At 40.7% G+C, this 27,130-nt stretch overlaps 1 protein-coding gene across 1 annotated transcript in view; it reads left to right on the top strand.

The window, feature by feature from the left end:
• BMPER (BMP binding endothelial regulator) overlaps positions 1-26,320 on the top strand; it is a 146,774-nt gene extending 120,454 nt beyond the window's left edge. The window contains exons 14-15 of the mRNA XM_049817188.1: positions 19,546-19,676; positions 25,906-26,320. Coding sequence (XP_049673145.1) covers positions 19,546-19,676; positions 25,906-26,087 — 313 coding nt within the window. The 3' untranslated portion in view covers positions 26,088-26,320. The remainder of the gene's footprint in view (positions 1-19,545; positions 19,677-25,905) is intronic.
• The last annotated feature ends 810 nt before the right edge of the window (positions 26,321-27,130 follow it).

Genomic DNA, 27,130 nt, shown 5'->3' with positions numbered 1-27,130 from the left:
GGAGCTGAGTGAATGGGATGTGTGAGGTCTGGTCCCAGCTCTGCCCTGTGTCACATATGAACCCACCCAGGGATACCTCAGTCAAAGTCTTAATATGTGAGTATGCAAGATAAAGCCTCCAAATTCAGAAAGAACCTTTTAAATGGTTGTTAGGTGCTACTGTAGAGTCTATCCAACTCCACTGACCTTATGGTGCAGATGGGTTATCAGCTGTTCAGAATGTGGGCAGCCATTTAAACCACTTCCATGCCCATCAGTCCAGAGTTTTGCACATGCAGACATTGTACCAAAGGCTGAAAACATGTGCCTGAACCACCCAGGCAAAAAGTACTTTAAAATTTATTTTGCATCTTTTTTACACATCCACCCTTCTTCTCTATCTCTCTCTGGTGCTCTAGCTCTGTTGATGCATGCTTGCAAAAGAAAAACCATAACAAAATCTCTCTTTAGAAAGAGATTTTGAAGCAGTGACCTTATTCTGAACTTTACATCATGGTTTCCGTTGGCCATCATGCTTGGAGTAGTTTGAAATTTCCTGGCAGCTTATCCATTGGCTCAGTGCTGGGGTTTTCACTTTGTCTTTGTTGCCCAATTAGTGGGCAGAAAGCAGAAATGTGCTTGTGGAGGGGCTTGCTCTGCTGGGTTTAGGTCTCCAATGAACCCAACAGCTTTGCTAACATCAATATTCTCTGTTGAGCTTATGGCAGCGTTGCTGGGTAGTCTGTTTTATGGAAGACAGGTTGAAGAGGCAGGCTGTAGAGGTTAGATTTGGCACCTTTTTCAGTTTGATGACTGGAGTGGTGAGGTTAGCACCAGATTTCAGAGTCCCTATGAGCTGGGGAGAGAGTCCAGTGCTGAGGGCAGGAGCTGGGTGCTTGATCTGCAACTCACAAGTGAAAGGTATCTGCCACTTAGCTGATCTCTGGTGTCTGCATTTTCTGATTCACATGCTGTGCGATTCCTGTGATGGTTGGAAACAGCAATAAAAGTGGATTTAGAATGAAAAAGTTCAGTTCTGCCATGTGGTCTTTTAGAGTGCCATGGGTTTTCCTACATAGGTTTCTGGGAAAATGGCTGCTTCAGGGGCCAGAGGTGTTTGCTTCATGTCATAGGAATTTGCACTCCAACCAGAATATGAAGCGGTTGGAAGTTCCCTAGAGATAAGACCATGAGTGTGACTGACAGTGCAAATGAGCTATCTAAATGGAGAAATTTATCTTGACTGTTGCTATGTAAATGGATGTCTTTACAGGGACTGTCCCTTTGTGGTGCAGTACATGCAGAGAGCTAGGACTACGTATTGCTGGTTGTTACTGGCTCCAGGGGATGCTCTCAGTCCAAGCTGAGGCATGGCAATTTCTATAGCTCTTCTCCACTTTACATCAGCTCAGGGTCAGACCTTAATGGCCCAGTTTTCATCTGTCTCACTGCAGGTGAGATGATTTTCTTGAGGCCACCCCAGGAAATTTTACGTGCAGATTCACACGTCTATTCAGGATTAATACAGAAGTGTGTTTTAAGCCTGCCATAGAGTGCTGTGCAACTGCTCGCAATGAATCATAGGGCCTGTGACTTCTGCTGCATAAAACAATAGAGCTATTTTGTTTGGTAATACAGTAATATTAACAATAATTATAAATAATTATAACAGTAAAGAAGCATTGCTCTTAGCCTAGTTTTTCTTTTCAGCCTTTAACCTGACATTTCCCTATTTGTTTCATGAATGGAAAAACATCTCTGGGTCACTTTATTGCACAAAAAACAGGAAAAAGAAAATACATGCTGGGATTGTCATCATGACCGATGGAGTGTAGTCAGTTTAACAGATTTTTCACAAAGTTGCTGGAAAACTGCTGCTGTTTTATTTTGGATTATAATATGGGACAGCACTTGTTTCTTCTGTTGTCAAGACAAATTCTCCATTTTGAATGTCACCCCTCATGACCCCATTTTTGACCTGGATAGCTCAGGCCTGATTAATCTAAAATGATGCAGCCAAGACCTTGTGCCAGGAGAGTGTATGTCTAGAAAATATAGTAAATACTAGACAAGTAATACGATAATAGTGATGAGGTGGGGGCGTCTTCCACCTCTGCAGATATTCCCCACTGCATTTGTAAGTCAGATGCAGCAGACTGTGTGCTACACTTGCCGTTGCGGACGGTTCGGATTTGGAAAGGCCAGATAGATAGCACATGTCTGTGGCGCTCCAGGCAGCATCAGAGGAAGCCCTAGGAAGCATGTGTATCCCAGAAACATGATTTATATATCACTCTGTGGTCACAGGGTGTGATCTCTACATTTTGTTCATCCTCAGGAACGCACTGGAAGTAAAAATAAAAAATGAGAAAGAGGCTCTGCGTACCATGCAGAGATGGTCTAATAAGTAGGCTTGATAGTGATGAAGCACCTTGCGAGCCAGAGCGATGGGGAGGATGGAAGATGGGGTCAGAGCCAGCTCTGCCATTCTACCCCTGCTGAAGACATGACTTGGGTGTTATGTAGGACAAATTACTTCCCAAATTATTGCTAGTCCTTTGCCTCCCCACTGGGTCCCTAAGGGGAAGGTAGAGGTTCCTTGGTTGGATCTGCCTATTGCCTTGATCTTGCAAAGAACAAACTTAAGACTTGGCATCATTTCTCTCTTCCATCCCCACAGATGTGAGATCTGACCATCAATGCAAATAATTTAACAACTGAGTAGAGCCTGGGGCTGAAAGCTGTTTGCATTCAGTGAGTAGTACACAAGTTGCATTAAATGAGATAGTGACTTCCCTCTGTTATCAGACATTTACATAAATAATTAGCAGCAAAGCAGTATCCTCAGCAGAAGCTATGGAAAGATGCTGGAGTCTTTCCCCACCTGTACAGCAGGATCATTGTCAATACTCTGTGGAAATACATTGCTTCACTTAATTTCTAGTTAAATAGGAGACTTTAATGCCAGGGCTCTCACCCTGCCAGTGTTTTGTAAATACAAAATGTAGGATTTTTCGGAAGTTAAAAAGCATACAAGCTGCACAAGCTTAGCTGGAAACATACAGGGGAAAATGGCATTTCAAGCTACTTTGACTTTAAGAATATTTATTGTATTAGCACATTAATGTAGTTATACTTTGTGGCTGTAAATATTTTTTACAGTGCATTGACTTGTGCTATACATTCACTTTCAAGGCTCCAAATTGCCCATGTACTTGTGTGTGAAATGAAGTATGAAAACAGACCATGGGAAAATGAAATGCTTCTGAGGCTTACCTGCTGATCTCAGGCATTCAGGGCTGCTTGCTATCGTTGCAGCTTCTGATTGGCCTAAAAACCACCAAGTGGTAAGTTGGCTGTTACCCTCGTGGAGTTCATGGTACAAAACAGCAACATGTTTGTGGGTGACCAGCTCCCTCCCTGCCTTGCAGTTTGCAATCTTTGGAGCACATCAGCAATGTATTTCCGATTTCCTCAACTTTTGAAAATTCTATCTGGATGTAATGAGAAGGAAGAAGAGCACTTTCTGAGGTGGGAAGGGGCAGCTGAGGCAAGAAGGGGGCAGGGGGACTCCTTTATCTGGCATCACCACAAAAGCAGTCAAGTTGAGGCCTGAGGATAGTTAAATATGAGACCACCATGGCTCCCTGTGGAGCCTCCCAAACTGACCAACCAGCTGCCTAGTTCGAAGATGCTTCAACCCCAGCTCCTTGGTGCTGCTGGGCCAAGCTGCTCCACAGCTGGGCTGCAAGGGACTGAGTCCAGGCACGTGTTCAGGCAGGCTAATGGGCTCCTGTGTCCCCAGAGCAGAGGTTCCACCTTGCTGTCCTTCACAGTTCTTGTTCCCCTTGCTACCATATTTCTAAAATGGTGAGGTTCAAAGCAGAGTTGGGAAAAGGCATGGTTTTCATGTGATTTCTGAAGATGGATGCAAGCTTTGTGAGGGACCAGATGTAGGATGGTTAGGGGGAACAATCTCATAAATTGTCACTGGTGAGACTATGATCATATGTAATATCATTCCACTGCTGAAAACAAATATAATATATTACTGCAGAGACAGATTTGGGGCTAGGAAAGTTGGGTAGAAATCCTTGCCTGGGGCTCTCTGTGAATCTCTGCTTTCTCTAGCAAGACTGGACTGATTTATGGTTGTGTCTGGAAACTAGAAGTGGCCCAACATGGATCCAGATCCAGAGGCAAATGTCCTTAAAATTGAGTGTTCCATTGTGCATATGGGGGGGTGTGGGGGGGTGGAAAATGAGTTTAGTTTGTTACTAAATTGGAACAGATGTCGGATCTGGAATGGGAGATTTTGGTTCTTCTCCTTGTCTTGTGGAAACAATGCAATGCTATCATTTCAGCTGAAGAGCTGGAGCTGGTGTGTGGCTTAGGTCTCAGCTTTGTTACCCTCCAAGCTCTGAGGTTTATCGGAACTGAAACACAAAATACAATTCAAATGTTATGATCTCAGAAAACCAAAATGGAAATAGATTTTGGTAATAAATGTTGATACTCCTATGGACAGAAACCTTTCAAAGTACCTCACACTTTACTGCTGTTGTTCTAAATGGGTCAGACTGTGTGGGCAGCTCAATGTCACATATCAAAAAGTAGATGAACTGCTTATCCTACATGTGATAGAACTGAAAATGACATATATTTTTTTTAAGACTTAATCCTCCTATCCACTATTTTGAAATATGGCTAAGGAAAGTCCTATATGAAACAAACAGACAAAACCAGCATAGAAGAGAAAAACTAATGAACGTACATACTGAAAGGGAACATTTTATTCTCCTCAAGTAATTCATGCCATTTTATGGTTTATTTGAAATGAAGTAGCCAGTCCTGGCGGGATAGTGAGCAACTTGGCACATGTGTTCGGTTGCATCCATGGAGAAAAGAAACAGCTCTTTCTGGAGAAAAGTCAGTATGTGAGTATGAGAGAACGTTTTCAGAGCTGGTCGTGTAGGATGAGACGTCAAAAGCAGCTGGTGCTGGCCAACCATACCTGGCATTACAGACAAACAGAATTTTACCCTGGGCTTCAACAAGGATGGAGTTATACCAACACCAAGTGTTTCTGGAAAATCTTAACCATGAAAGAGCCTTCTTTTCTCAAGCCAGGCTGTGTCGTCCTGTAACCAGCTTTTCAGGAGAAGAGAGGAGTTGGCCTAAGGTTAACCACCACATGCCCAGCTGGGACCAGCTCAGGGATAGTGAATGTAGAAATGCTTAAAATGAACTCCTTAGCCAAAGCTAGAGTTATTTGCTTAATATCCAAACACCCTTAACAATTTCTTAGAAATACAATTAGCCATTTCCAAGTCCTAGCTACTCTTTTTATTTAACCATAACATCAAAAAGCCTTACTCACAGGTGAAGATCCTAGGGTGCTATTATCAAGCACAGATCAGAAACTCATTGCTGCCCTCAGAAAGTTTCCGTTTTAAAAATGTATGTTTATCTAGCTTTGAAGAGATCAGGACAGTCTGTCTCATACAGTATTATATGTTGTTCTGCCAGTACTAAGCTTCATTTGATAAAGAAGCAGCCTGCTTTGCTGCTACAGCTTCCCCATCAAACTCCTTCCTCCAGTAACCTTTCAATGGGATTGGAAAGTGGGTATATTAAGAAGCAGAGAGAGGAAATCATAATGGGGTGTCTGCAGTATTTCCTATCTTCAAGTGTCATGTTCTCCAGCCTTTCTCCTTGCTCTTGAGAAACATACAGACAGATCTTACTAACACAGTACAGTCAGATCAGAATGCTGCTTACATGGAGTACCCTGTGGGGCTGAAAGTGCACACAGCAAGAAATTTGTTTTAGGACTTACTAGATGGCATGCTGACTTGGAAGGCAGTGCTGTAGTATAATCATCAGGATGCCTTATAAAAACAGATCTGAAGGACTACAAAGGAAAGCTATTTGCAATGCACAGCGATACATTTTATTGAGCATACACAACCAAGAAAGGTATTTTTCTGTACTTCTGAGCATGTCTGTATATACTTGTCTGCTACAAGTATATACCTGAGGAAGTTCTTCCTTCCCAATGTGAAATAAAGACCAAAGAGTAACAGCATGTGGGCATAAAAATTAATGTGACAGTTTGCAGAAAAAGTAAAGGGGGGGTAATACTCTGTATTTCTGAGTTTCATTTCTAAACACTTAATTCTGACCACCTCAAGTCTTCTTGCACTTTAACTTAACTACACCATTTTTGTCATTTCCCATCATGAAAATTGTACAACATTTCTGTGAGATGATAAACAGGTGTTACTTTTCATTCTGGCAGCAACGGCATTTTGGTGCAGGATGAAATAATCCTACTATTAAATAAGAAGCTCACAGTGGTGTTGTGAAGCTTAATTTGTTTGGAAAATGGTTTGCAGTATTCAGATGAAAGGCACTCTGGATATTCAAAGTATTATTACTGCACAGCTGGTGGTCTACACACTGCAGATGTTTCTTCCATGCTGTTGCATGGTTACTTAAGTGGCTTCTTAGTGCAGATGTTCACGAGTGAGCATGCACAACCTCCTCTGCCTTGTTTTTTGACACGGATTTTATTGCTGCTTGACTTTTGATCTTGAAAAGAATATTCCTCCACTGGTGAGGCTGGGGGTTTTTTTCTCTTTTTTTTTTTTTTTAAAGCTAGTAGGTGCTATGTGAGTGTGTGAGTATGTCCCTGTTGGTTCAGCCCCCATTGCAAATGACAGCATCTGCAGATATTTACTGTGGGCCTTTCTCTTTAGCCTCTATTTCCTTCTGTGGCTTTTACTCGTTCCCACAGTGTTTGACTCTGGGGACTCTGCCTCTTCTGTTAATACTCCATCACCATCACTCTCTTCATGCAGATGTGACGATTCCCTTTGTACTCTTTACCCAGATGGGATCAAGAACTTTGTTGCCTCTTGATTCTTTCTTTCCATGGCTGCTGCTACTGTTACATAAAGGGATCTCTAAGAACTGCTGGGCTTGCCATTCACAATAATATAATCTCTCTGAGAAGATTTCAAGATAAGACAAAACTCTAATTTCTGCATGTATGGTGCTATTCTTTCCTTGTAAGTGGAGAGAGGTAAGGTCTGATTGCAGCTGAAATTCATGTGGGGTGTGCTGAACATGCGCAAATCTCCATGGAGGTACTATATGATTTCATCAACCTATTTGGTGAGGGAACTAATGTTAAAATTTAAGTTCCTCTTGTTTTGCTGTAATTCTAGCAAATGGCAAGATATCCAGTGCAATACAAGACTTCTGTCTAACTTGAAGTCCAATGCATAGCCTACTGCATTATTGACCTAGGAACAGAAATGGAGCAAATCTGTATATACACACGCAGACACACAGAGAAGGAGGAAAGTACAGCAGAATGGTACCTGTTCTGGTTAACATAGATCTTATTTACAAGTTTCAGATGGAAGACAGGGATAAGATTTGGTACAATATACTGGAGTGTTTCTTCTGAAGTGTTTTGAAGAACAGATCTCTCTCGACAGCTTATTCAAGACCCACTGTCTTTCAACTCAGAGGAATGAGCCCTGGCCACATACCTCTGGGAGATACTGTGAGAAAGTAGAGGCTTAAAGCTGACTGCATCCAGACAAATAACTTCAGAGAGAAAGGATATATCACATCACTTTCTGTAGCACTTTCTGCAGAATTCATCATGAATCAAAGCAGAAGGCTCAGTCTTTACCCAAGAAAGTTAGATCTGAATGTGAGACACCTTGAGAAGACTACAAGGCTATATTGTGAGGTGAATTTCATCTTAAAGACTTGGTCATTTCCCCTGATTTTTTAAGTGTGTAACAATTTGTCAGTGCTCATGAAATCTTCTAAATGACATCCCTGGAGACCATAGCTACTTTTAATATGCAGAACTGATACAGCTCATGCAGATATATACAAGTTTCTTTATACTCCTGTGATCCTACTGAAGTGTCTCATCCTTTCTCTGGGTTCATCTTGGTAGGCATAGCTTTCATTCTGTCTCCCTAATGTCTCTGAACTGTAACAATTGCTACAGGTATGTGTAACAGGATTTACTCCAACTTACTTCCCACCATTGCCTGCTCCAAGGGGACAAACTTATGGTACTACCACTTGTCCAGATCCCCATCTTTTCTTCTCCTGCACTGCTGGTACTGCAGTCATTCCTCTTCTTTCAGTGCAGCTATTTCTGATATTCATGTGGCCTGCATCACTGAAATGGCAGAGGGAGCAGGAAGGGAAGGGAATAAGGAAGGAGGGAGGGAAGGAAGAGCTTCTAATGTTCTTTCATTACTCCATTCATCTCCCCTGATTAATGACCAATACCTCCTCCCCTCTTCTGATGTATTCCTTTGCTCATTCTAGTTAGGTATCTCAGCTGAAATGTAGTCATAAGATGGGTAACATTTGGATGCATATAATCTCATTCATTATGATGTGATCATTTGTGATTTACTATTGTTTGATAACAGAAGTTTCTTTTGCACTTGATAAAAATTGCACTAAATCACTGGCCCCAGAATAGTGGCTGAAAATCAATCAGGAGGGGCTTTTACTCCTGCCACTTTGGCTTGAGATTGAAATGTTTCATCAGTAGCTCTGCTAGGACTAAGCTTGGCTTCCTTATGAACGTAATAAAACGCAGACCATCCTAAGGGGATGAGGGAGTTGCATTCCAAAACTTGCACTGCAGGCGACCAAAGTTTAATGGAAAACTTTGAAAAGATTCTATTAAAAACTAATTTTCCTTCTATATATCATATGCTCTTTTTTATGCTTTCTCTTCTCCCTCCTTTTTTTCCTTACTGGCACAAAAACAGGATTGTTGCTTTGACAGAGCTAATCCACTCATGCTTTCATACAGGCCCTCGGGCTCCCCACCTGTGGAAAGATCCATGGGAGAAGAAAAACTACTGAGTGGGTGCCACATGCTCACCTCAAAGGGAAGAAATCAGTGGCCTCCCAGAGGTACAGAGTGTAAACATTGTGGTTCCTGAGGACCCATGGAGAACATGAACTATGAATCCTGCATAACCTCCAGCAACAGCTTTTCCTTCTGTATTGCCTTCTGGGATTTCTCTCTCCTGTCATCTGGGCTTCTTCAGGAGACGAGCTGTATGGGCTGCTTCGCTGCAGCTGTGCCGCCTCCCTCTTCCTGAAGACTGAAAGGCACACTCTGCACTGACAATTTCTACCCGCAAACTTTGCTGGTGAGAAAAGTTTAAAGTAGCTTGCAACCACTGCCAAGTTTGACAGCAAGCTTCATAACAAATTGGTACAGCTCTGAGATCTGTCCACTGCTTCTGTAGGGACGCCAAGGAAGATTTTATGGAGTGAACAGTGATGGAGAGAGAATGAATGGCTTTATGGCTCCATCAGGCAGTGCACTCAAGGTGGCTAACATGGGGCACTGATCTGCTCCATAGACTCTCTGCCTAGCCAACAAAAAGACGCAAAGTCAAATTCAGATGTTTAGGATTTTGTCTACAAGATGACGCCCAGAATTTATCTTAGCATCTTTGCCACTGGGCATCACCCACAAATGAGGAGGAAAATAACCCATGATCATGATCGTTCTGTGATAAGTAGGGTTTGCTCATGCTTGTGGCCAGCATTTCTCTTTAGAGACTGCTGATTCACATCAGGGCTCTCTGTATCTAGCCGAGTAAATGACTGTGCCCAAAACAACATACTGAAAGGTAAGTTTGTCGTGAAGAACAAACCTTGGCTCCATCTGCTCATATCATCTCAACACACCTCACCCAGAATTAGGTCATTCTGACTTTACAACATCCATGTGGGTTCCAGTGGCTCCCAGGCCAGGCTGGTATGTCGTGGAGTCACTATGTCTAGTACAGAAAATTTTAATTCATGGCATTTTAATTCAGGAACCTTGAATTTAATGTTTAGTTGTGTCCTGAAAGAGTCTGGATCCTTCAAAGCCTTGAAGTACAGAACTGCAAAAAAAGGCTGATGACAGTTCTGAGTCTTGGCTCCTGTGTTGCCAGTAGGAAAATCCTCATCCATTTTACTGGAGCCAGTGTTTCACCCACTGTATTTTCAGGCTCTGTACAGTGTTTTGCAATTAAGATCTTGCACTCAGGAAGGTTAAAGAGCCATGGTAGTACACAGAGCATCTTTTATCCGAAGCTTTCTGCATATGAAGTAGCAGGCTAAGTCAAACTGACCACAGACCAGAAACCAGGTCTCTGCCTCCTGGCTGAGTCCTATATTACTATCAAACTGTTACACTCACCCTCTCCCCCTTGTCTATTGAATTGTGAATGGGACCACAGCAGCACTGCCGCTGTTTTAAGACAGCCCTCCTCAGTGGGCAGGAGGAGCTCACTGTCAGGGTGCCAATCAGGCTTATGCCTGCCAGTGCCCACATGGTCTTGAGAACATGCAGAGCAAAAGCAGAAGTGCCTGAGGAAATGTAAAGGAAGGAACTAAGTATCTAGCATGAAAAGGTCAGCCTCATGGGGTTCAGGGCAACAAAGCCAGGACCGCAGTTTTGCATTCAGGTGTTTGAATCCTGCCTAAATCATGCTTTACGTGCCTATGTCTGTATGGGTCTGGGCCAGGACCACACAGGAAGCCATAAAAGAAGGAACAGAGTGGTTTTTTTAATTTTTCAATTCAGGTAAGCTGGCTTTTACGCTACTTCTTGCAAGTCCTAGTTTTAGCAGTTATCTTTGATGAAGAGCAAACAGGGAGACCTCTGAGATGAAATGCACTGTGAGCATGTGACAGGCTGGAAGGTGGCATGCTCAGTGAGCCTGACTTTGCTGAAATGAGATTTTGGCTTTTGGTTTGTAAAGGGAGCAAGATGAGCAAGAGAGCTGTTTTCTAAGTAGTGGTCTCCTATCTCCTCTTTCCTTGCTCTCTTTCTTCCGTATTCCATCTGGAGCCAGCAACTTTTAAAACGCTCTGCAGCCACCTAGAGGAAAAATATGCTTGATTGGAGTTAATTTTATATGGGTTAAGCCAGGGATTGGGCTCTGCAGAGTTTAAGAATGTGAGTTTCTAAACTAGCCAGCCTGTTTATTATTATATCACAAGACCTCCTTGGAAATATATACAGTGAATCATCATCAAAAGCTGAAGATAACTTCAGCTTATGTTTACACTTCAGAAATATTTCCTGCTTCATGTTTTCATTGTGCTTGTTATTGGATATGACATATTTTTATGACACAGCATAGCAGGGCCACGATATATTTTGTCAGTAGACAGAAGGAGATGATCTGGTTTTATTTTAGAAGATTTAAATCTTGTATTATTTTATAGGTCTATCTCATGACTATGGCAATATGCTATTGGTATATCTACATGGTTTATGTTTCTGTAGGGCCATGACTTCAAAACTTCTCAATAATTTTTGAAGTTCTGTCCAGGATATTTATAAGCTCCTCAAAAACCTCTGGCTTTTCTTAGATGAGGACTATCACACCGAATACACTAATGGGCTCTCAGTCTACTAGAGTGGAAGTTGATGCAGTCATATTCGATTCATTTAGTCTATGCCATGTTAATTTGCACTGCATGAAACATAATAACAAAGTTTAACTATTGATTGAAAGTACCACTTGAAGGGTAAAAGATATTAAAACATGTCTGTCTTTTTGAAATTGAATTGAAATGACAGGTTTTTCCTCTCTCTAAAAAAGATATGACAGTTCAGTCTCCACTTGTGCCTGAAGAAGTGGAGACTGGGTAGACTCTTCTTTAAAAATCAAGTCTAGACATGGAGAAAAAAGATAAAATTTTATGTCAATTACATAACATGAAAGCTCAAAATAATGATGGATTTTCCATAGTAGCTATGCCAGAGGACACTGAAAATTCCATTACAATGGAGTGTCTCTGTCATAAGGCAAATTCATATGAGCAGTGTAAGTGCTAAGCTAAGTGTGTGGATGCAGTGAATGGAAATGTAGAATCCTAGTGTGGATATTAAGAATTTCCACTAAGACATCCTCCATTTCTTTTCCTCTTATAAGAAAGACTTGGTATACACACCTGATGTGGTCTGTTGAAGTAGCTTGAATACTGCTGCATTATGTCAGAACAGGATCTGTAATAAGGAATCTTATTGGCTTAAGAAATTCAAAACAGGAAGTTCTGAAATTTAGGAATTTTTCTAGGTTGTGGCTTCTGAGGGGAAATGATGGGGTTCTGGAGACACAAAGTAGGTCAATTTGGCCAAAACACTCTGCCATAGGAAATCAGTGATGAGCACGTAGGCTGTAGAACTCAGACCACTGGGTGTATGAAAGATGGGATTTTTTGTAGAAGATCCCTTAGGAGGTCACTTTTTTCTGAATATTAAACCCATAGAGCTCTTCCAGGGATGTGGGTGGCGTTTCCAGATTCCGCTGGAGTTTCTTGAGCAAAAATACACTCTCTCTAAAGGTGGCAAGTCAGCTGCTCAACTGTACTGTAACCTTCAGCTCTAGGAAATATTCTGAGTCATACCAGATGCTTCTTGGACCCCAGCATGGGGCTTCATTGTCTTCCTCAGTCATAGTTCAGCTATTTCCCCATGGAGGGATTTTAGCCAACCTTTCCATTCTCAGGACCAGAAAGAACATTTAAAGCCACAGATGCCTGTAAGGATCCAAGCACAAGATACAAAAAGCTTACTCGACAGATTAGTAGGAGAATTATCATGAAGAAAGACGTAGGGAAGGTTGCTGTGCTATTTCATTCTTTATTTGGTTCTTCCTCCTTCCCTCCTTTTAAGTGCCTTTACCACTGCTACCACATACTCTGAGAGATTATAAATAGGTGTCAGGGTAGTGTAGTGCTGTCCCAAGAACTTTAATTTTATGCAGTTTAAGAAAATGTTCCAGAACGTTTCATTGTTCATTTTACCATATTCTTGTGGGTAATGTTGGTTAAGGCAGTAAAACACAATTCTGGCACAGCGTGTTCTTTATATAAAGGTTAAAAATACACATAGAACACTCTTTTTGGCTTTATCCAAAGGCTTTGGGATAATACTTTTAGCAGTACATAGTATAGGCTTATGGTGATATTGTGCAGCACAGTATGCTTTTTCAGAGGTCTATGCGGACCTTCATTTATTCAGTGTCTGGAAAATAACATTTTTGCTTACCCTTTGTGAGGAAAGTATGGGTTCTGACTTTTTTTAAAGGAGCTGGATATGCAAAGAAATCAAAATTGAATTGCTGTCTGTCTGCTATTTTGGAAATTACCAACAATAATTACAACTTGTATTTAAAGTATCATTTTCCCAAGTTGACTGAACTCTAAATAACTGCTTTGGAACGGTGCCTTGGCAAAGCAGGGATGGATGTAGATATCTTGTAAGATTCTGTTTAATTATCTCCGAGTGCCAAGTCAATAACTGGAGTGGGAACAATGGCACTCAGAGTTGAATTAGGATTCTTCAATGTGCGTGTAACGTGACTGCTATGCCCTAGAAATCTTAGATCACATCCAGCTCTTGCCCTTTGGTGGAGTTGCATATTTTATCACTTCTTTCTGCTTGACTCCATGTGGCAATACAGTCCATGGTTGACTCAAAGTTGCACAAAAATTAGGGATCAGGGTGAAATTTGAACACATGATTCAAATGCCTACTACTGCAACCTCCTCTTCTGCAATCTGCCAGAACCAACTGTGATATTCTCAAGCTTTATGGCCAATGCTCTCTTTATAGGAACAAGATTTCCCCATGGAAAGCATATGCCTGCAGTAGATTTGCTGTGCACTGCTCACCGAAGATGAGCTGTGAGTTCCCTTTCTGCTCCCACATTTTTAGGGTTTTTTTTGAGCGAGTTCAGCAGTGTGGGAGTTCTTGTACCATGGGGGAGTCTCCATACAAAGTGCATGTATGCTGCTTGCCACTTTTTCTGGGCATTTTCCCACTTACCAGAAAAACAGGTCAGGGCGCTGATGATTTAACTTTGTTATGGATGCCTTTACCAGATCCCTAGTTTATTAATGGCAATATTACCATTGTTATAATGTGTGGGAAGAGCACAGAGAGAGTACAGATAAAGTTACCTGGTCTTGGAAGAAATGATCCTTGAAAATTACTGCCTTTGCTGCATGAAACAGTCTGTTCCCCAGGCAAGTGCTTTGAACAAATATGCAATAGATGTAAGGGCTTCTGTGTTTTCAGCAGCCTCCAAAATTACCTTCCTCCTGAGTTATTTGCTGCTTTTGCATTAATACTAGTAAATTGTGGAGAAAGAGAGAATGATCCCAAGCCTCAAAGCCATAAAAAGTCTCCAGCTCTACATACCATGCTTCAATACTTCAGTAAGATTAAACATGCATATACAGACAAGAGAGAGCCTGCAATAGCAACAGCATGAGCCTTTCCATTATACATCGGAATGTGGCTCATCTTCTCATCTTCTTACCTTGTGAAATGACTTCTCTAGCTGCGGCCATAAATAATGGCAAGTCATTGAAACTTTGTAGGAAAAACAGCCTAAACAAACTTTCCTGTAACAATATAAATACTGACAAAAGCCATTGGCTTTTATTTTTCCTGTAAAGGAAGAGAAAGGAGGTCTAATTTTGGATCAGGAAAACTGAATTAGGCCAAGCTTGTACAAAAACTCTGATTTGGCATACCCAAGAAGAAGTTACCACAAGAAGTCTGCCTCACAGGATGATGGAGCTGGAAATTAAGCCTCCTCTCTAGGCAGGTGATCCTTCAGACTTTGCAGTTTGCAAGTGTACAGCTTATCCCAGGTATAGAAGACAAACCCCTTCACCACCTTAGGCCTCTTCACATACATAAAATGGATGTAGTGATGCAGTATCTCTAATTGCTTTTGTAAAGCCTGTTGAGACTTACTGGTGGAAAGAGAAAGATGTTAGTGTTTTCCATCAGCATAGAGCGACTTCTTGAAAGTACCAAAAGGTTTGAAAAATGCACTGTATAACACTCCTATTTTGAAATATGAAAAAAAAAAAAAAAGGCAAAAAGAAATAGTCCTTTCTAAAATGGCTGATTCTGGTTTTGGATTTGTGTGAGCTGCAAAGGAAAAGGAACTGCTCATGTTCAGCAAGTGAACATCTGCAATTTTAATCCTGTGTGGCATGGACTAAGGCTGTAGGCTTTGTTACTGTGAACTTTTCTTCTTCTTTTTAATAGTGCATGTAGCACAGGACTCAGTTCTTTGCCCTTTGTGGGACTTGGAGACTTTCCATGGTTTAATGTGAAAAAGGGCAGTTGCTGAAGGAATGTACTCATAGAGTTCGCTTTGAAGATGTGGCAACAGAGTATGTATGTGTGTCTCCTTCAAGGGTGTGTCCCACAGCTGCCTGATGCCTTCACTTTCATGGATTTCCCCTTGCAACAGTTTGTGATTATACACACCCAATTAGTGCCATCTCTGACACGCACCCTCCGGGCAGCATAAGACAGCATCAGAAGGAATCACAGTGAGGCACTTGATATACCAGTTGAGGACTGAGAGGTTGGCTGTGCTCGGAGCAGAGACTCCAGATAAAGTGCACCATCACAGCCAGGTATTTTTTAGAAATGTAAATATGTCCTTAAAAGAAATGTAATTTTCTTTTGGACCACAACATCATTGCATCTCTATATGATTTCACTAAGGGTAGAGCAAAAGGCTGCCTGAAGTATCTTGTATTTCCATAGCTGGTAAAATGGCTTCATTTTATAAGTAACTTGCACTGCAGTTTTCCTGTGGGATTATTTCTATATTACTGTAATGTTTTGGTGTTTAAGCTTCCGATATGTTTTTACTTCAGTTAAGCAAATGTTTTGGTCTTGGTAGAGTCACAATACCTTGGAAGACCTGAAGTCTCTGTTAATGTGCAGTATGGTAACTTGTCAGTATGGTTTCATTATCGGTGTAACTCCAAAGTTTTACTAAAAGTATATTTTTCTGTTGCTTGTACAGTCCAGTCAGATTAGACTACAGGTAAGCCTCTGCATAGAGGCAGTTAGTGCCACCGAATCTATTTATCAGATTCAAAGGAGGAATGAAAAGGAGGCGGAATCAGGTAGCAGAGTAATTTTTGCAATGTATCAATCACTGGAAAGGGTTAAAAAAAAAAAAGCTATGGGCATACCAAAGATTTTTGCAAGGGGAAAGGATTAGGACAGCACACAAGAATCAGTTTTGAAATTTACCTAGTGAAGCATCCTGTAATAGCCCTCTCATACAACTGTAACAACAATAACTGTAAGAAATGTAATTAAATGCAAGAAGTTTTGAAAAAAATACAGACCCAAAGTCAAAGCTTGCCCATGGGCCATGGGCAGCTTCTCCTCACTAGCCAGCCCCCAGAGGACAAACATTTTTGCTTCCACATCCTTTCCCAGAACTGCCCTTTGACTCTTGCAGTGGCTAACAAACCAACCGCATACCTGCTCCCTGCTGATTTCAGAAGTGATATAAAATAATCCCCCTCCCCCAACTGCCAATCCATCTAACTACAATTAATATTAATGCCTTAAACTTGCCAGCAAGGAATTTCACTGGGAAAAAAAAAGAAGGTTTTATTTTGATTGACTAGGCTTGGCAGCTGTGGATATAGTTTCCTTTACACTCATCTTTCATTTATCCTTAATTAATTAATTAATTAAACCTTACAAACCATTAGCAATTGTAGTTCATTAATAAAACCACTCCAGTCTGATGATTGGTCCTCAGCCAAGCCCAGGGCTTGAGCCCAGCAGCTGTCACCAGGATTAAACACTTCAGGAAAATAAAAGTTACACAAGCAATTAGGTGTGTAATGAATCAGAGGATTGTTTGTGTTGTACGTGGCATGCTACCTTCCTTAGTGGACACCCATGCTGAACACTGTTGCAAATAGTGCTGATCCCAGCCAAAGTGGGGATGTTTCACTCTGGAGCCTGTCTGGATGTCCAAGGCCATTTCAATGCCCAGGGTTAATGGTGTAGTGTTGTTCACGTGTACGTAGGGGCTAAACTCTCTGCACCCTCAAAGAGCATTGCTGCCCTCTTGTAGACTGGGAACGGTGCCCTGGCCTCCCTAATCTCCCAGATCATGCCCAGGCTTTGTCAGAGTGAGTGCTAGCCTTGCCATGAACATGTTAATGATTAAAAAGGCTGGGTGATTGACAGTGAGCCTGGAGATTTCCTGACCTGATGCAAGAACCTGAGGTAGCTGTAGGTGCATTGACTCAGTGCAGGAGGTGGTGTCCCCCTCTGAGTAGTGGTAAAAAAATGTATTTATGCTCTAAAAAGCAGAGGAAGTACCTCAGGTTTAGGATTTTGTAATTTCTAAGGCAGGAAGTCAGTGAACATGTAGCCAGCCTGGCACTGGCAAGCATCCCTAAACACTGCAGGCATTAATAATAACTAAATCTCAGTGGAGAGCAGTAAAATGTGATTGATGAAGGAGGCTAGCACAGAAACAAAAAGATGATGAAATGGTATCTTGATAATGGACTCTATCTGTGGAGACTATTACAGACTGTGATAATAATTTGCTGCAGCAGCAAACAAGGATCTACTTCAATGTAAAATGAGACACACACCTCCTGAACGGTGTGGGGTATATGGAGCAATGCCTGTTGCAGGGATGCTAGCAAAAGATCACAAACATGTTGTGGCCAAAGGAAACAGTGTAAAGTTATTGAGTGTGTTACGTAAAAAGGTGACCCTTTGTGCTTATACAAGGTGTTTTATCAGCTAACAACATTAAACAATGCCAAGGATGTTGTGCTAATCTGTTCCTTGCAGCCTATCAGCTGTGATACCCATACAGCAACATCTGTTACTGGGAAAGATGTAAAAGGACCAACCGCAGAACTAAAGTGAAATAAAATTACATTGTCCCTAGAAAGTAAACTTATTTCAGATGAAAACCACTGGTCTGTAAATATGAACATATCATATATTTGATCCAAAGCAATTCTGTTTATCCACAGTACATATATATTAGTAAATGCAGGACAGGTAACCTTGTTACATTAGCACTTAGGTTGCTTATTTGTCACAGTGAATTTTTAGGTAATTTCATGTTGCGGGTCCACTGAAAGTAAAATGATTGAAAGCTCATGGAAATGTCAAGCAGAACTGTCAGGTTTAACCATATGAATGGTCGCTGAAATATCCAGTGACTTCGGCAAGGTGAAATACTCCTCCTTAAGGGGCACTGGTGGATATGCAAAAACCAAGCTTGTCTGTGTTTGAAGGATCACTAATCCTCTCTCCTAGTTTTGAATAAAGGGTTCCCAATGACTCTAAAGCATTTTATGGGCATTAGGGCTCCCGATTACTTTGACTAAGGTGCTTACACCTTTTCCAAGCTGTTACCTATTCAGCTGTGGGGAAAGTTTCTGAGAAATTAAGCCTATATCCATCGTTTTCCTATAGACAATCGAATTTTTGGCCCACAGCAAGAGCACTTAACATGGAGAGCTCATTTTTTACTTCAGCCCTTGTTCTTTCTGGAGGATTTATGCCTCCCACAAAAGTTGCCTTGTCCTCTCAGGAACGGAGAAGTCCCTGAATGTGCGTGGAGCAGGGGGGCCATTGACACTCAAGGTGCATGCACAGAGCACCCTCAGTGGAAAGCAGAGGAACTGAGGGCGTGATTTTCAGAGGGTCGAGTATGTCTTCCCTGCTCCTTTGTCCCTGCCTTCTAATGATTCCACTCAGAGCAGTAGATACTTGGCATTTCTGAATTTGCATTGCTGCATTTGCAGAAGCCTCTAAGCACTTTGCATATGTAGAAACTGCCAAATGCAAATTCACCAGCTCTTGCCAGTTATATTTTAGGTCTGTGCCAAATGGGCACACATTCTGGATGAGCTAACTTGAAATACAGTGGTGACATATGCAGTAGCAGTTTCACTTAGGGCCATGCTAGCAGCTTTGCTCCTTGCCATGTTTTGTGGTGATTCCATCTTATGCAATGGAAGAATATGGTGGTATGAACAAGCGCCTGGGGGATTTCCTAGCATGACAATTGCTCAGTTATGCTGCATCACCCTTGCTCCTTTGGAGTCTCTTACAGTCAGGTATTTAGTAGTGATGCTGCTGAGAAAACAGGCATATAGCTATTTTGGGGCCTTCAAAGTGGGGAGATGCTGGAGGTAACCTGGAGAGAAGGCACCATTTCTCATCCGTTGCATGGAAGGGCATGTGCTCATTACCTGCAGAAGTCATCCACTTAACACTGCTGCTATTACTATTGGTAAAATTATTAAATTATTACTTTCCAGGGAATAAGAAAGAAGTGTTCACACAAAATCATTGCAAAAACGGAGTTTGCCTTCTCCTACTGTGGTCTTGGTCCTCTCTGCCTGATGTTTCTTTGGTCTTTTCACCTCCCTATTTCTGCATGGTTCTCTCCCCGGTGCTCTTGAGACTTCTCTGCATCTGAGCAGCACATCAAAAAAGAGATGAGTCCTTGGGATGTGACAGCAGAGACATGTTTAACTTTCTTGCTGTTTAGCACAAGTTGCTGTGGTATTGAACTCCATGTGACCGGAAAGTAGACAAGTCCAAACCTTGGACAGATATCTGCCAAAGCTTTCCTTACTTATTTGTTTTGGGGCTTTGTTCTGCAGGTCCTGTGTGACAGACATGTGTGAGTGCCCAGTCCATAAAAACTGCTACTGTGAGTCGTTCCTGGCATACACCCGAGCCTGTCAGAGGGAAGGGCTTAAAGTCCAGTGGGTACCGGAGCAGAACTGTGCAGGTAAAGTGTTTTGGGACTGCTTTTTTGTAAGCCAGTGCATAGGCTAATAGGCTAGTATCCTTTTACTGGCAGCGGAGATCAAAAATGAACTGCCCAGAAAGGACTGGGATTGCACCAGTGGGGAAGTGGCATTCTGAGTTACAGAGAAAGACCTTACCAGGGAAGATTTTCAACCATCAAATACTAGAAATGTTTATTTCACTGAAAAACTTTTCACCTCTAATGATGCCTATCTTAATTTTATGTACTTCCAGGAAGAAGTAAATGCGTTTTTCTTTCAGGATATGTAAACAGTTGATTACAGATAATGTTTAAACTCCTTTGACCTCCTGTTAAAGCACAGTTTTATTTCCAGAGGCAACATGCATATATCACTGCAGTAGGTTCAACAAGGGAAGAAGAGACAATGTATTTAAAGGGAATATTAAAATGCAAACCTGCATTAATTTTGGTACTTGGACTAGATTCCCTGTGTGATTAGGACTGCATTAATTGCAAGTAACTGTGAGTAATTGTTTCCATGAGAAGTGGTGGCCTGTGGTCATGGGCACTTGAAATAAAATGCAATATTGCAGATGAATATTTCCCCTGATGATGGTCTCATTAATTTAGGACATTCTATAATGGCATCGGTTTGCCTGGAAATGTATTCAGATTTATGTAAAGCAATTGACAGTAGTTGGAAAAAAAAATGAGAGAAGGATACTCAGTGCTGGTCAAAGAGCTATTACTCTGTGGTCCATTTTGGTGATTGCATGTGGCTCAGGGTCTACTCTCTCAACTTCAATTTCCTTTTCTGTTGAAGGCACAATAGCAGAGATCAGTGAGTGACAGAGAAAATTGCATTTGATTGACTGTTCCTGAAAGGCTCATTTTTTTTTTCTTATAAAGGAACAGAACAATCCAAACAGGGTGTCACTAAGTGAAAGCCCTATTCAAGGATGTGGTCTCAGACAGCACTAATAATGTATGTAATTTTAATCTATTGAGCTGATAGCAGATCCATGCAGAACCTGAAACAAGCATCCTAACTTTTTTTTTTTTTTTTTTTTTGACCAAAGCACTTCAGACTGAGAGCTCACTGTGGCAGATGCTGTAAAAAGAATAAAAACTCCAATCCCTGCTTTAAGGAGTTTATAGTTGGCATATCACGACTTAACCAACTGAGGCTTTTCACAATTTTTTCTGGCATTTTACCAAAGACAAGAAAAGTTTCTAAGGCAAAACCAGTCATTGACAGAACATTACGAAGGAATTTAAACATATATCCTCCATTAAAGTTAATGAAAAGTGTTTAAATCTACATGAGTTTTTAATCTCAGTGCAGACTGCTAAAGGGAAAGGGGAAATCTTGTTAAGCAGAAAATATAGATAAGCTGTATATGGTCTAGTAGTCTCAAAACACTTACTTTAGCATCCAATGTCAAACAAGTAGCACCATCTTCTACTGTAAATTGTACAGTAAGCATTTAAGTGCTTCCACTGCAATGTTACCAGTAGCCAGCATCAAGATTTTAATCTTTAGCTTACTTTTTTCTCCCCAAAACTTGTAGTTACAATTATTGTGTCCTAATTACCGATGAAAGTTCCTGGGTATGAAACAATATATCTGTAATAAAACTTCAGTGTTCTGTGACTTTCATTTCCTGCTTGACATTTCATAGCTGTTGATACTTGGAAGAGCTGTGTTCTGATGCAAATGAAGTATCCTTATTAGTAAAGTCAGGTTTTAATTATTCTTTTGTGTGTAATAAAACCAGATCTTGTGTGGTTAGCAGTTCCTCTACTCTGATTGCTGTACACTTTTAGTTCATTTTTATAATCTTTAGAAAGATTGTGTTGTCTGGAGACCCAGCCAAACAAGATGCTCAGGAGGCTGAATTACATGTTGTGTTCCCTACATGGTCTTCCTCCTCCCCCAGTGCGGCAGCGTACCCTCCTCTTAAGTCCTCTGTGAAATACTGCTGCTCAAGGTTTGCTGTCTTTTGAGGATGGCTTGGTAAGGGGAATGTCAGCTGTCATTTAACTGGAGGGGTGAAGAGAAGAAGCTAACGAGTAAGGAAAATGGTTAGGGTAGGAAAGGGTTGGTGAGATCTGCACCTGAACTGAGAAGGTTTGGAAAGTAATATGGGTTTCCATGGGAAGTAGTGGGGAGTGAGACCTGTTAGGATGGGCACAGGAAGAAATATGATGTGTGAAGGAGAAGAAAAAAAACCCAGGAGAGACAGTGTGAGAGAAAGGAGAAATAGGAAAAATTGATACATGCAAGAGGGAAATGAAAGGATACAAATGGAAGGAAGAGGTCTGAAAAGGAAAGGAGATGATAGAAAAAAGATTTTTCTTTTTAGCCCAAGAAAGGTTAAGCAAGCAGTTTATAAAATGAAATTAAGTAAATTGAAGTGGTGAAAGGCCTTGGGCCATAGTAATTTAACACTGAATTTCTGAGGGCACTGAGAGAAAGAAGACTCAAGGATGGCAGAGGGCAATAACTCCCTGCCATGGGCATGACTACACAGGCAAGAAGAAAAAGCAGATATGGACTATAATAAAGTGCAAGGTTCACATCGTAGCACTGATGTGCTGACATGCTCCAACAGCCTCATAAAAACTGAATAATTTTATCTTTTTGCTACGTGATCAGTTGAACTAGAGAAGGATGAGTGTATATCTGATTTTGATTCTTCTCTCCTGGGTCCCCTTTTCTCTGCTGTAGAATTGTTTGGCCAAAGTCACTCTTTTTCCCTGTTATATGCTGCTTTCGTTTAATTGCTTTATTCCATGTGAGTATGTGTCAGAAGGCTATTCTGACTTTTCTGTGGAAACTCATTAAAAATTGAAAGTTGAAAAGATTAACACAAGTGTATCATTAGAAGGTCAGTGCCCAGAACTATTGCCTTCTACTGTGCTAGACAGAGATGTTTTGAATTGCAAGCACCATGAGTGACATTCAGTTTGAAAGTCCTACAGAACACCTCAAAAGCCCAAATGGTGCAACACCATCAGAAGCAGCAGGATGATTCATTGATGCACAAATATTAGCTCAGAAATTTCTGTGGAATCAGATTTACCAGATATATCATTCACCAAGGGAATCCTTCAGCAGTTCCATGCTAGGTATTTCGGCTTTTGTATTGTGGAACAAGAATTCCTCCTAAATAATTACAGCCATGTCTACAAAGACAGGAGCAGACAGATACAAGCCTTCTCTGTGAAACTGCCAAACTGGCTAGAATACACCAGCTCTGGTCTGAAAACTGTATAGCCTTATTAGGCAGGGTTTATTAACTCAGGCACAGTGCTGTATTTATGTGACTATATGGCTTCTGGACTGAAGCTGGCTATCATCCTGCCAGCTCAGAAAGCGGTCTGAGGAAGCTCACATCTGTCATGCCAAACACATGTTCTAGAAGAAGAGTGGAAAAATCCTGTTGGGACTGGTAACATTGCAAAATGCAGTATTATTAGTAACTTTTGTACTTTGGGGTTGGGTTTTTGATTTTTTTTGGTAGTGCACTAAGGAAGTTATTACTAACAGAGCTCAGTTCTTTAAGAGAGGAATTTGCCTTAAAAGACGGGTGCAAAGGCATCACTTCTGTTTTCCATGTTTACATGGTACTGATTCATTTCAGCAGTCCCTGGGAAGCCTGCTGCAGAATGTCTTTATTTTTATTTTTTAAACTGTTGATGAAGTGGAATGTTCTGGATCAATCACACCACATGTTAACAACTGAAGCACTCAACAATAAAAGCCATCCAAGGAACTTAAACAGCAGCCATTGTACTCTTCTAATTTTTCCCTTGACAGCAAATTAATAATGCTATTATAGACTGCCTACAGCAGAAAATAAAAGTCATATCTTTTACATGGCATCATCTGAAGGAGAAGGAGGTGTTTTGACATACCACATCCATGTGTGATAGAGCAGAGCTGGGGAGTACTTACAGATGCCATGGCTGCCAAGGGCAGGCTGTAATATATTCTCATTTGCTCTGGGGCAGAGATGAGGAAGTGGAAAGGAGACCTTGGCCAACTTTCCTCAAACCCACTGGCTGAGGCACCAAACAGAGCTCAGGTGGAACAAACAGGCCAGCTATTACTACAGTAAAGCTTTGTGGGATGAAACCTGTGCAGCCTAAAAACTGAAGTTTGCAGACCTTTCTATGTGGAAACTGCATGTACTGAAGCCTAGTGTTTCAGTTTGTGGTTGGTCAATTAGAGATCCTTTTAAGGGAAACTCATTCTCACAGAAGAGGGACGAAAGCTTCTAGTAAAGAGCCCACTCAAGGTAATTCACTCTGTGTGTGGACAGTCGCTATCCATCTTTGAACATCTTGGTCTACTTTTCTAGACAGTTAATACATTGTTTGCAAAGCTCCTGGGAGCTCTGCACATTTTCATTTCCCCTCTTACAGAGTTTCAATCTCTATTCTTAACACACAACATAGGTGCAGAGCTTGTTGTGAATCTAACATTTTACTGTACACTCAATATTGCTTGCATGTTTTTCCCACCTTCTAAATTTCCTGTTTCATTTAAATTTCATTTTAGTTACTCCTTTTGTTTGTTCCTTCTTCAATGTGCATGAAAGTTATCATGCCGAGCAAGACAGAAATGTAAAGCTGAACAAAAGTTCTCAAAAGATCTATACCCACAAGCTGAATAAGACTATCTTGAACATTGCTGAAAGATGTTTTTTCAAACCTATTCTAAAATGATGTTCAGTAAAAGATGTCTCACAGAGTTTTTAGGTAGTTTGCTCTGGTGCTTTCTCATGCTTAAAGCTAGAAAGCTTTTTTTTCCTAATATCTAATATCTATCTAATACTCAGCTGTTGATTCTCTGTAACTCCAGGGTCATTTTCTGCTGTACTATCCAATTTTTTGTTTGCTTATTTAATATCTGTGTCCTGAGAACTTTGTATGCATTCTTGCCAGACTTCTTTCTTCAGGGCTACTTTTCACATACATATAAATGTGATAAAATGCATAAGAAGTAAAACTTGCAAGAAGCTGATGCTGTTTTGAAGATCACTTTGTTACTGGTGTAGAGGAACCCCTTAAATTTATGATGCCTTAGCACTAAGACTTCCATCCTCTGTGATGCACTCTTATACATATTTAATCAATTTATTTCTGCCTATTTTCTCTTTATGAATACAAACAGTACTGTAATGGTACTCTAAGACCAATCCTCACAACAAAACAGCATTTTTCCATCCATAACAGAACTGTTCCTTAAAAAATCTGGACCTTCAATCTCTCTCGAAATGGAAGAAACCTTCTCAATGCAACCACCTCTCTGTAAATAGCAAGAGATGATTCTGGATGCTTGAGAGTCCCTTACCATCTATAAACCATTTTATCAGTACTTGTTTTTGCCATCAGCACAGACGTTAGAGAGAATAACAGACTTTCATTCACTATCAAACCATATATTATTCTCCATACTAAAAAGGCAGGATATAAAATGTGAAGAGTTTAAATATTGATCTGGAGGGGGTATAGTGCTTTTAGCTGAGGCCTCAGTGGTCTCTTGTGTTGGAAATGCATTGAACTGTCAACTACATAAATCAGTGAATAGATACTGGAATCATTAAGTGTAAGAATCCTTATTTTCAGTGATCCCTTGGTAAAAATAGCATAAAGCATTGAAATAATTGGTTTTTTAAGAAATTTTTTTGCTTTTGAAATGGTGCTACTGAATTAACAGCATTGTTTTGATTTGCTGCAATATTTAATGTATAATCTTAGGAATAGGAAGTCTGATGTGGTGAATGACTCTCCTTTCTCCTCTTCTTTCTGTAGGAGTGGGACTGATAATAACTGTCTGTCCTTGTAAATGTTTCAGGAATCTTTGATAAAAGGCATTGTAACAAATACATAAACAAAGTTGAGCCTTAAATATAAAGTATAGTTCTGCTTGTAGATAGAAACCTTGCCAAAGCCTTATATACCGTCAGCTGTGTCAAAATTCTCAAAAAGTTCAAGACTGCTAGGAACTTGATGCCTTTTTTATTAGAAATTTTGCTACCTTTATATTTGTGATGTAAAGTAGTGCTGCATTTAATATAGTGGAATCTCTTTACAAGTAATTTTTTCCTCTAAATGAGCATCATACCAAAATGTGCTTTTTCGATATTTGCAGTAGAAACCAAGCAAAGAGATACGTAACTTTCCCTGTGTGACTCTGTGTAATATGCATATTTTTTTCCTTTTAACTGCCTTTCAGCAACCCAGTGTAAACACGGTGCAGTTTATGATACCTGTGGTCCAGGATGCGTCAAAACATGTGACAACTGGAATGAGATTGGCCCATGCAACAAGCCCTGCGTTGCAGGGTGCCACTGTCCAGCAAATTTAGTTCTTCACAAAGGAAGATGCATCAAGCCAGTCCTGTGCCCACAGCGATGACATTAGTTCTCTTTCTGCGGACATTGATGTGGGTGGTCACTGACCCCTTTAATGCTCACAGCCAGCGAAGGACTCCAGCTGTTTGTGTGCCGATTCTGCAAAGTACACATCTACTCACAGAGTGTAAATATACTCCTGTGTGTGTATTTATGTGTGTTTATGTATACACACATGGCACCTAGAAAGATATATAAATGTATACTGTGTGTATGTAGATACACGTCTATACACAAGTGCCCTAAACGTAAGTACAACCCATATATTTATATATATGTACACACACACAAATATACATCATTTCTATATATCATAGAAGGATGAATTATTATATGTATATTTTTTGCTATAAAGTTTATGTATGATTATTTCTAGGTCCCTGATCTGTAAGTCATTGTATAAATAAACCAGGTGTTTTTAATATAATATAGTGGCATGAAAAGATTGGATGACTTTGCCATTGCATAAGTTTGTTGTTTCTGAGGAAACTTTTCTAGGGCCATAGCACTGCCAGACTGGATTAGTTTCAACACAGAACCTGGATTTACAGTTGTACAGGAAACACATTTCTCTGGAGATGGAGGATTTATCTAGGAATATTTCATGCGTACCTTGGAGCTGCATAGTGATTGGTGACAGTGCTTAATCAGGCAGAGAAAGCTGAGGATCAGCTTTTATGCTTTACTGAAATAACTGTGCAAAACGATTTCCAAAGCTGGTTGGCCAGCTGCCAACATAGAGATATTTCTTTCTGGAACAGCACCAAAGAGTCAGGGGCCAGATTTTCAAAAGTGTTTGGCACCCAGCAGCTCACTTTGAAAATTTGACCACTTCCCATTTCATATCCTAATGCCCTGTCTCTGTTGTTGTGTTTGGCAGAAGCTGTGAATACACAATAAGGAGCTTGAAGAAAATATTCATGTACATATTAGCCCCTTTAACATGTTGGAAACTGCTGGGTTTGTTTCATATTTCCCCCAAATATTATGCAGAAAACAAATCCCATTGTGAATTGGAGTGTTTGATTTCAGTGTGCCTTAAAACAT

Source organism: Accipiter gentilis, chromosome 14 (assembly GCF_929443795.1).
Source record: "Accipiter gentilis chromosome 14, bAccGen1.1, whole genome shotgun sequence".
Classification (NCBI taxonomy): domain Eukaryota; kingdom Metazoa; phylum Chordata; class Aves; order Accipitriformes; family Accipitridae; genus Astur; species Astur gentilis.
The sequence above is the reverse complement of the archived record's forward strand: the minus strand, read 5'-3'. Positions and strand labels throughout refer to the sequence as shown.